Source organism: Calonectris borealis, chromosome 1, assembly GCF_964195595.1.
Source record: "Calonectris borealis chromosome 1, bCalBor7.hap1.2, whole genome shotgun sequence".
Taxonomy (NCBI): Eukaryota; Metazoa; Chordata; class Aves; order Procellariiformes; family Procellariidae; genus Calonectris; species Calonectris borealis.
Window position 1 is genome coordinate 54,517,419 of NC_134312.1, and position 10,274 is coordinate 54,527,692.

A 10,274-nucleotide genomic window follows, 5' to 3' on the forward strand; every position below is an offset into this window, starting at 1 on the left:
CATAGAAGACTAGCTTCCAATTTTCTCTAACAAATTCTGCTTTTTTATGTTAGTATTGGAATAGTTTCACTTGAAATATAACTCCAGCTTTGATGTTTTTAAGAAGTGAGCCTCTAAGAGAGACCTTTTTATTGTTTTTTGAAGACACACTGAGGCCATGCAGAATAAACTCTTACTCTCACATGACAACAACTACAGTAAAAGACACAGAGATACACAAAAAGCATGGGAGTAACAGAACCCACTAAGAGAGAACAAAGAGATAAAGAAATACATGTACAGAAATTACCTGGTTTTGTGATAATCTGACAGGCAATCTGGCTTTGTGGCGAGTAATGCCGGTGAAAAATTCTGTAACCCCATAAGACAAATGTGTTCAGCAGTACAACATGATTTATTATTCTGTGAGGGAGTAACTTCAACAGAATTCTTTCCAGGTTGCTGAGAGTCTGTTCTGCTGTCTGTAGACCTTTATCTAACTTACGGATTAATTTGCCGTTATTTTCTTTCTTCATTTCTACTTCCAGTGCTGGAACGTCACAGATTTTTGATATCACCATTTACTAAGTAGGTAAATCTGTAAAATAAAAAGTTGACCCTATGGAAGAGAAAACAAATGAAAGCAGGTCTTCCTTGTACTAATTTGTAATTCTGAACTCTTTTTTTTTACTTTCCTCCTAATTTTTGAGCAGCTGTGGTGGGTTGACCCTGGCTGGATGCCGGCTGCCCACCAAAGCTGCTCTATAACTCCCCCTCCTCAACTGGACAGGGGAGAGAAAATATAACAAAAAGCTCATGGGTCAAGATAAGGTCAGGGAGAGATCATTCCCCAACTACCGTCATGGGCAAAACAGACTCAACTTGAGGAAATTAGCTTAATTTATTACCAATCAAATCAGAGTAGGGTAATGAAAAATAAAACCCAATCTTAAAACACCTTCCCTCCCACCTCTCACTTTTTCCCAGGCTCAAATTCACTCCCAGTTTTCTCTACCTCCTCCCCTGCAGCAGCACAGGGGGACGGGGAATGGGGGTTGCGGTCATTTCATCTGTCCTGGTTTCGGCTGGGATAGAGTTAACTCTCTTTCTGGTGGTTGGGGGAGATGCTGTGTTTTGGATTTGGTATAAGAGGAGAATTGATGGCCCATTGATGTTTTGGTTGTTGCTGGGTGGTGCTTGCACTGGGGACTTTTCGGCCTCCCATGCTCTGCCAGGTGCATAGGAAGCTGCAGGGGGAGCATAGCCGGGGCAGTTGACCCAGCTGGCCAATGGGGAATCCCATCATGCTCAATATAAAAACTAGAGGGGGGACTTCCGCGTCTGGGGACGGGCTGGGGCGTTGGTTGATGGGTGGTGAGCAGTCACATTGTGCTTTGTATATTCTATTATTGTTGTTGTTATCATTGTTATTCTTACTACTCTACTTTGTTTTATTTCAATTATTAAACTGTTTTTATCTCAACCCATGAGTTTTCCTACTTGTGCCCTCTCAATTCTCTCCCCCATCCTACCGGAGTGGAGGATGTGAGCAAGTGGGTGCATGGGGTTTAGTTGCTGGCTGGGGTTAAACCACGACATCATCACATGTCGTCTCTGCAGCTTCTTCCTCCTCAGGGGGAGGACTCCTCACGCTCTTCCCCTGCTCCAGCCTGGGGTCCCTCCCACAGGAGACAGTCCTCCATGAACTTCTCCAACGTGAGCCTTTCCCATGGGCTGCAGTTCTTCACAAACTGCTCCAGCGTGGGTCCCTTCTATGGGGTGCAGTCCTTCAGGAACAGACTGCTCCAGTGTGGTTCCCCCGCAGGGTCACGAGTTCTGCCAGCAAACCTGCTCCAGCGTGGGCTCCTCTCTCCACAGGCTCACAGGTCCTGCCAGGAGCCTGCTCCAGCATGGGCTCTCCACAGGGTCACAGCCTCCTTTGGGCATCCACCTGCTCTGGCATGGGGTCCTCCACGGGATGCAGGTGGATATCTGCTCCACTGTGGACCTCCATGGGCTGCAGGGGGACAGCCTGCCTCACCATGGTCTTCACCACTGGCTGCAGGGGAATCTCTGCTCCGGTGCCTGGAGCACCTCCTCCACCTCCTTCTTCACTGACCTTGGTGTCTGCAGGGCTGTTTCTCTCATACATTCTCACTCCTCTCTCTGGCTGCATTTGTGCAGGTTTTTTTTCCCCTTCTTAAATATGTTATTCCAGAGGCACCATCACCGTTGCTGATGGGCTCAGCCTTGGACAGCAGCGGGTCCCTTTTGGAGCTGGCTGGCATTGGCTCTATCATACATGGGGGAGGCTTCTAGCAGCTTCTCACAGAAGCCACCCCTGCAGCCCCCCCGCTGCCAAAACCTTGCCATGCAAACCCAATACAGCAGCTTAGCATTTAAAATCATAAAGTGGATACTTGTGTTTTCTGTTGAAGTATGGCCACTCCCGAAACACTGGCCTTTTTTTGCCTCCTGTTAAGCACCTCCTCTTTGACCACCAGCAGCTCAGTTCTCCATGTCAAATTGTTGGGAAGAATCACTGATCAGCCTGATTCCAATCCAATTCCCAGGTAAGAACTATTCACAAAAGACAAAATGTGTTTTGTGCCTGAGATACTAAACCTCTGCTTGCCATATTACCTATGTTCCAGGCAGTGGTATTCACATTCCTTAGAGTCTATAGTGTGGGGAAAGGTCCATGCCGTGAGGGCATTGTAGAAATTTAAGAAATCTGCTATTAATCTCAGAATATGCATTAGTCTGAGCACTTTGCAAATGTGGAACAGGCTAGGAACATGACATAGCCTATCTAAAAAGTTCAATAAATAGAAGCTGCATGGCCACGGAGATGTCCCGTCATAAAAGTTTTGTTGGAATCTTATTTTGGGATATTAATACAACCCCTGAATGTGCTAGGAAATGTCTGGGGAAGTTTCTGCTTATTGGTTCTTAGAAAAGAACACCCAGCTAAGAGAGAAATGGAGATAAGGGCTTGACAGGCAAGGAAGATGTTCCTTGTAACAAATGTACCCAAGATCCAGAAACTGACCAGTTCATCAGCATTACAAGAAGACAAAACAAAACAACATTAGGCCCTCTTAGTTGTTTTGAAGTTTGATTTTTCGTTATGAGCACATGTCCCAAGTCCTTTTCAAGCTGCCCATCTTAGCACATGGCACATCTTGGAAGAGCTAATCTCTTTTCCTTCTCTCCCCAGTTTCATGAGGCATCTTAACAGGTTTGAGAAAAAAAATTAATGCCCAGATGTCCAAAACGGATGTCATCCAACAAAGTGAGATGTGTTCCCTTTCCACTGCAATCATAAATCACACACTTGAACCTCAGCTCAGCAGGTTAGCTAGAAATTTGAACCATGACAGCAGAATAGTATCCCCTGATTTTTTCTTAGGATATCAACTTCTCTTATGTCCAGAATAGGAAATTGCTTAAGTAGCTGGAGAGCGGCCTGTGAAAGATGATGTGGGGCCCTGAGGAACACATGGTGATCTGCCACTGTGGCAGTGACTCGGTAATTTAAGACAAGCTATTTCTGAGGGAGAATCAGTCTGGAGTTGTCACACCTGTTCCCACAGCTGAGATGAGCTGGCATCCACAGGGCTAGCAGTGCACAGGCTGAGGGGGAAGGAGGATGAGAAATTATGAATTAGGGGTACTGACTGATATGCCAGTGGTGCAATTGGCATAAACGTGACATGACACTTGTCCCTGCAAGCTGATTTTTCTCAGGCCACTCTTGCTCTTTGTCACTGCACTCCCTTTTTCCAGTTGAGGAAAAAAATTTCCAGTAGGTATCTATGCTATGCTACCCAGCTCAGCTTTACAAGTTTAACAGGATTTTTTGGTTTGATGTTAATTTTGTCCCTGTACTGGACAGTATACCCACTGGAGCCTATATAGCTGTTCCATTCAGTGTTCCTGTACACACATACACTTCTTTTCTGTAGTGTGGAACAACCTCTTAAATTACTTGGCAGCTATCTCCAGCTAAGGACTATAAAGTCTATTCAGCTGAAGCCACAGCTATACGCTCTTTGCTTGCAAAGGTGTTCTAGACTGATATTATTATACATAGGCCAGTGCTCTCCATCACCACTTGTGTTCAGTAATGCACTAGTTTTCTAAATCTCAACTACTGCAATATCTGAGGTGGGTAACTGTTCCAACTGAATTTTCTTAAAAAACAGTTATAGTAATTTGAGTTTTCCCTCTTACCTCTCAGAAAAGAGAAAGAAGCACCCTGATGCCTCCCCCCAGTGAGCAGGGAAGGTAAGTTGCAACAGGCCAAGAGTGAACTGCTGTCATTACCCTGACTCAATCCAGAGGCCGAAATATTTATTCCAGGGCCGTCCTGCCAAGGTCGGTTCAATTAGCAGGGATGTGTGTGATACAGTTTTGCCCATGCCTCTGCAACTGTTTGCGTTTTGCCTTTTCGGGGTCAGCTGTAAAGAAAAAAATCAAGCATGAATATCACGTTTGCTACAGCAGTATACCTGTTGTTTGACCGTACCCAGTCAAAATCTACTCCTTTCCAACTAGTTGTGGCAGAGGGGTGGAAAATCGCAGTTGACCCACTCTCCTCGGGTAAGTGTACCTAGCTGGGTGAAACCCCTTGAGAATTAGTGGGTGTGACTCCCAACATCCTTTGCTTATGGTAACTGTGAGAGTCTGGTAGGCATATCTCCATCCCAAACAGGGGCACAGGCATGCGAGCTTAGGAATTTGGGCTGCCAGAGTGCAGGGACATGGCCCGATAACTGCAGAAAAAAAAGTGGGATGTGTATGCAGGTTTGTATTTTACATAGAGGAAGAGGTCGTAAACCCGAGCAGGGACCAAAAGTCGGATGCACCCTAAGCCGCAGTGCAGAGGAAGAGCAAGAACAGCGTTTCAGGAATAGGGCTTAAAAATAGAGGCTCTGTTTTGAATTTCTTTCCCTTTTAGTTCAGGGATTTAGGTCATGGACAGTCTTTGCGAAAACACGAATACCAGCGAAATCCGATCCCACCAATTCTCCTCCAAACTGCAGGGACCCCGTTTCCGGGTAATCCCTTCAGATATACGAGGTTAACAGCTACGGACTTGAGATCAACCGTTTTTGTTGAGAGCTGAACAGGTAATTCCACGAAACTCCCCGTTCTCCTGCCCGCTGGGGAAGGGGTGGTACCAGCATCGTGACCAAAGCGAGGAAACGGCCTCTCTGCCCCACTTCTCCCCGGCGGCTTCTCGCTGCTGGCACCCGGGCAGAGCTAAACGGAGCGAAGGGCATCGCTCGAGTGCTGTAAAGGCGACGGAAGGAGGGTACGGTCGAGTGACTGGGAGAAGGAGGCGGCTGCAGGGTTGGGAGGGCAGGCGGGGGGAGACGCGCGGGAGGCTCAGACCCCCGCGGGTTCCAGCGCTGTCTCCGAGCGGCTCCGTTGCCGAAATGAGCCCCCGGCACCCGACTAAGAACCCAGCCCGGCAGCTCCAAGGCGCGAGAGGTTCAGCACCGAAGTCGAGGACCGGCGGGCAGCACCAAGGACTGCTCAAAAGGCAGCTCGAAACACCCGTGCCTCTCGGATCCCGCTCGCCCTACGATTTGCAGGGAAGGAACGAGTTTGCAAGGGACAGAACTGAACTGGGAGTGACAAAGCCCATCGGAGGGGAGGCGAGCGCGTACCCAGGAAGTTCACAAGCCTCTTCCGTCGAGTGAGGAAAAAAAAAAGGGGAGCGGCTGTTTAACCCGAAAACTGCTGTGCACCAGAAAAGCCCCAGAGTCGCGGCCAATCTCTGCGCAGCGCGGGCTTTTCGAAATCGGTAGAGCTTCGGCAGGCGGGCGAGAGCGCTTCCGAGCGCGGCTCTTTGTCCCCCGGCTGACCGGAGACAAACTACGGGAAGCCGCAGCACCCCGAGAGCCGGGGTGACGCGAGCGGTGCCCAACTTCCACGGGGACTTTGGGCTCGCACCGATTGCTTGCGGCTAACGGGAAGCGATTTGCACCAACGCCCGCGGGGGTGTGCTGAAATGGGCTGTACCGCGGTGAGCAGTGCTGCGGTGCTACCCGGCACCTGTGGAGAGCAAGCGCGCGGAAGCTTGTTCTGCTCTCGGATAGACCTTAATTAAGCAAAAGCAGTGCTGAAGGAGGGAAGTTACACACAATAGAGACGTAAAAAAAAAAAAAAGTGTTTCAGCTCTTTTTGGGAAAGTTTGGGTGGCTCTTAAAAGAGCCGTTAGGTTTGTCTGCAAGGCAGACGGGATTTTTTCAGGACCATTTATTTCTTTTTGGGCGCCGCCTTCTTCGCCTTGGCCGCTTTGGGCTTGGCCGCCTTCGGCTTGGCAGCTTTGGGCTTCACTGCCTTTGCCTTGGCCGGGCTCTTCGCTGCTGCTGCCGCCGCCTTTTTGGGCTTGGCAGCCTTAGTCACCTTCTTGGGGCTCTTAGCCGCTTTCTTGGCCGCGGCGGCCGCCGGCTTCTTGGCTTTCTTAGGGCTCTTCTTCGCTGTCACTGCCTTCTTGGGCTTCTTGGCGGCGCTGGCAGGTTTCTTGGCCGCCGGCTTCTTGGGCTTGGCTGCCGCCGCCCGCTTCTTGGGGGCTTTTTCCTTCACTTCTCCTGGCTTCTTGCTGAGGCGGAAAGAGCCGGAGGCGCCGGTGCCCTTGGTCTGCACCAGGGTGCCCTTGCTGACGAGACTCTTGAGCCCCAGCTTGATGCGGCTGTTGCTCTTCTCCACATCGTAGCCACCGGCGGCCAGCGCCTTCTTCAGGGCGGCGAGGGAGAGCCCCTTGCGCTCCTTGGAGGCGGAGACGGCCTTGGTGATCAGCTCGGTGACGCTGGGGCCCGCGGCCTTGCGAGCTTTGGAGCCGCCCGCCGCCTTCTTCGGCTTCTTAGCAGCGGCCGTAGCCTTGGCCGGGGCCGGAGCGGCGGCAGCTGCGGAGACCTCGGGCGCGGCGACGGGAGCGGTCTCGGACATGGCGCCTCCCCCGCAGTCACCGCGAACAATAGCGGCGGCGGCGCCGCCGCCCCCTTTTATAGCGGCGCCGCGCGCGCTGATTGGTGCGGTCCGCCCCGCCCCACCGCCCGCCGCCGCGCCCGCTGTGTTTCTTCCCGGTCCAAAAAGGGCTTTTTCCTCCCGAAATTTACTGTCAGTGCACCCCGTTTCTTCCCGGGCGGGGAGGGGGGCGTCTGTCCTACCAGCTAACGGAGTTTCCCGTTGGAAGGAGCAGAAATGAGGGAAAAGCGACCCCAGAAACTCCGCGGCGTGGAGCCTCAGACACCTCGGGAGAGAGAAACTTTCGTTTTATCTTTTAAATTAAAATTATACCATCGGCTAAAACGGCACAGCCGGCGTGCAATCTTGTGCTTTAGAAGGTCCTCTCCAGAGTAGAGCAAAAAACAGAGTGGTTTGAACGGTTGGTCTCAGGGTAAATTGATATTAAAGCCGAGGAAGTAACACAGCTTCGCCCCGTGGTCCCGGACGCGGATGCAGAGCTGACTCCCTCGGCCGACCCCCTTCCCTCCGAAACCACATCATCCCGCTCAGCGTCTCTTCAGCGACGACGGTGTCTTAGCTAATGTCTTTTGGGGAGACGTTTGTGCTTTAGCAGCGTGTGTGAAAGCTGATGTTACTTTACGTCTGCTTAGGTATTTCAGTGGAACAAAGCACCGACGTGCCTCTCTGAAGGCTGATGTTCCTCTCATTGCACTTCCAACGTAACCTTAACGAAGTCGCTTTCGTTTGTTCAATTCAGGAGTCAGGATAGTTGCAATTGCAACATATCGGGTTTTAGTCTTAAACCGTATAAATGTTCCTGTCTTTGCATCGCGATTTGTTAAAATTGATTGGGAAATAAAATCTGAGGTGTAATGAAATTTGAACTAGACGGGGAGTTAAAGCTGAAAATTCGGTCCTTTGAGGGTATGTTCTCTTTTCTAATGAATGAATGTTGATGCTGTAAGTGGTTTGCTTTGATAACAGCATCTGGTGATTCACCGCTTTGCTCCTTTCAGAAGTAAGATAAGAATTTACAGCTTTTCAAGAGGGTTCCTTCCCCGGGTCAGCGGCAGCTACATATTCCAAACAATGGATGAATTCTCACTTTCTTCCTTCTTTTTCAACGGCATGTTGTTTTCTTTTTAATACGAAACAGTTAACAGTCTGTCTGCAATAATTTTGTGTTTCATACACTCGTTACCAGGCTATCATCAGCTCCTAGAAACTGATGAGCAGATCTGTTCCGGGCTAAAAGAATGTGTAACAGGGTGAATGAAGTAATGGTACAACGTAAAGCTCCCGCTGCCTGGGACTGTGAAAATATACAAATTCGCTGACTTGAATGTCCATGTGACATTGGAGAAATGACATATTCTTTTCTGATTACGCGTGTTTAACTGAAAATGTTAAAGGGCTACAATCAAAGTAAGGTCTAGAGTTGTTCTAGTAATTTAACATAGCGTTTTTTTTCTCTGCTTGGAGATGAAATGTGGGAAGAAATACAGCTTTGTGAAGTCTCCCACCGAATGCATCTCAGCCTGTAAAACGAAGGTAAACACGCGTTTTGGGTGATCTGGCTGAGATAACGAGCATGACAGAACTCCAAAGCGTGAGACTGCAGAACTGTGCATTGATTAAACACAGAAATTGGAAACTAATTTAACGCCCATTTTATCTGATGGTTATTTCCTATAATGGGGGAGGATTAAGGTCCTCAGTGACATGACTGAACACTGTATCAGAACTGCTGACACTCTGAGGAAAAGTTTTTTTTAAACCTAATAGTAATGACCGCATGGTAACAAAGAACGGAGATTTCAAATCCTCCCAGAGGCAGTAGAGCTAACATTTTGTAGTCCATTGATATCTGTGTAGAAGTGGTTTGTCTGTTTCAAGCTATTCACATTTAATGGCAACTTTCTGTCAATTCTCTGGACTCGTACAACACAGAATATTGTCATCCTTATCAATCTTTGAAAGATTCCTAGTAGTCTTTTTATTTCTCCCAAGTTCTTTAAGGCAGAAACGGACTCCGAGATTCCTGGAAATAGAAACAGAACATTCATTTTTTGCTTTCATTTTCATGATTGTTTCTTGACTTACTTGGAAACTGGAAAGCGTTTTGAGATTTGATTCTCAATCAAATCCCGTCATTGCTCCATGTTGATACCAATAACAAAGGAACAGTGAAGAGACATATGATTCTTTGGTTGAAACGATGTAGATGGGTTAGGAATGCTTTATGAATAGATAGGCCAGACATTCAGTAATAAAAAGGCTTTGAAACTGTGTTCTGTGTAAAATAGATAAGGAAGCTAACCTTGTATCTTGAGTAGAATAGATGAGAGGTTTGTGCCAGCCTAAGCTAGTTTGTGCTAATAAGAATTGTGCTAATTAAGCCAAGGGTTAAAACTGAGCATGCGTAAAGACTGAGTTCAACTAAAGGACACTGTGAGGAAGACTATCGACCCTGGAAAACCACCAATGAACACAAGGGCACATGCGTCAAAGACTTTTGCATATGTTAATGAATTATGGAAAATAACATGAATATTTAGATTATTTCTTGGAAATGTAATGAATATGTATACTCTAATTGTATATAACTTCTATGGTTGTGTGATTTGGTGCGCACACTAGGTGGAGCGATCCTCTGTGCGCCCGGCGCCGCATTAAAGAATGCCTGCTTTCTGAAACTCCAAAATCTAATCTTAGAGAGTTCTTATTTCATCAGCTTACGGTAACAATGTAAGACATGTTTCTGTACATTGGAGTTTATCTCCATCTACTATGCGAGAGATTTGTGACCAAGAAAAGACAGATTGGTAGTATCAGCTGTGGGTTCTCATAGGAAAAAAACATGATGATCTCCCCTACAATGTAGGTCAAATCAAAGACGGGCATAAACCAGAAGACAGGAAAGGCGGAGCTGAGTGTTGAAGCAACTCGCAGATTATTTGCCTCCCTCTGGCTCTTTTATTCAGTTACATTTTGCTTTTGGATGTTCAAGCATAATATCCTAGAACTATCCAAGTATTTGGATTGTAATCTAGTAAGTGGATTTTAATTTCTCAGCCACTGTAGACTAAAATTTAATTTTTCAGCCACTGTAGAATATAACCCAAAACAGAGAGTATGTGCTCAACACAGGAACTTGGTGCAGTTACATAAGTACAGCAGGAAGGCTTCCCCAGGCTTTGATATTCCATTATTTCTTCAGGCAGAAGTTGTGTTTGGTTATCACCACGCCATCCACCTTTCCTTCATTTTTGGAATCAGCAAGTGTCAATAAAAATACTGAAATATTTTAC

General features: G+C 47.6%; 1 protein-coding gene across 1 annotated transcript; it reads right to left on the bottom strand.

The window, feature by feature from the left end:
• Nucleotides 1-4,241: 4,241 nt before the first annotated feature.
• Nucleotides 4,242-7,840, bottom strand: LOC142083369 (histone H1.01-like). The gene is made up of 2 exons (XM_075152698.1): nucleotides 6,247-7,840; nucleotides 4,242-4,442 (listed from the first exon to the last, which is right to left on the bottom strand). Exon 1 carries the CDS (start codon nucleotides 6,940-6,942, stop codon nucleotides 6,250-6,252), a length of 693 nt encoding a protein of 230 aa, XP_075008799.1. The 5' UTR covers nucleotides 6,943-7,840; the 3' UTR covers nucleotides 4,242-4,442; nucleotides 6,247-6,249.
• Nucleotides 7,841-10,274: the final 2,434 nt, after the last annotated feature.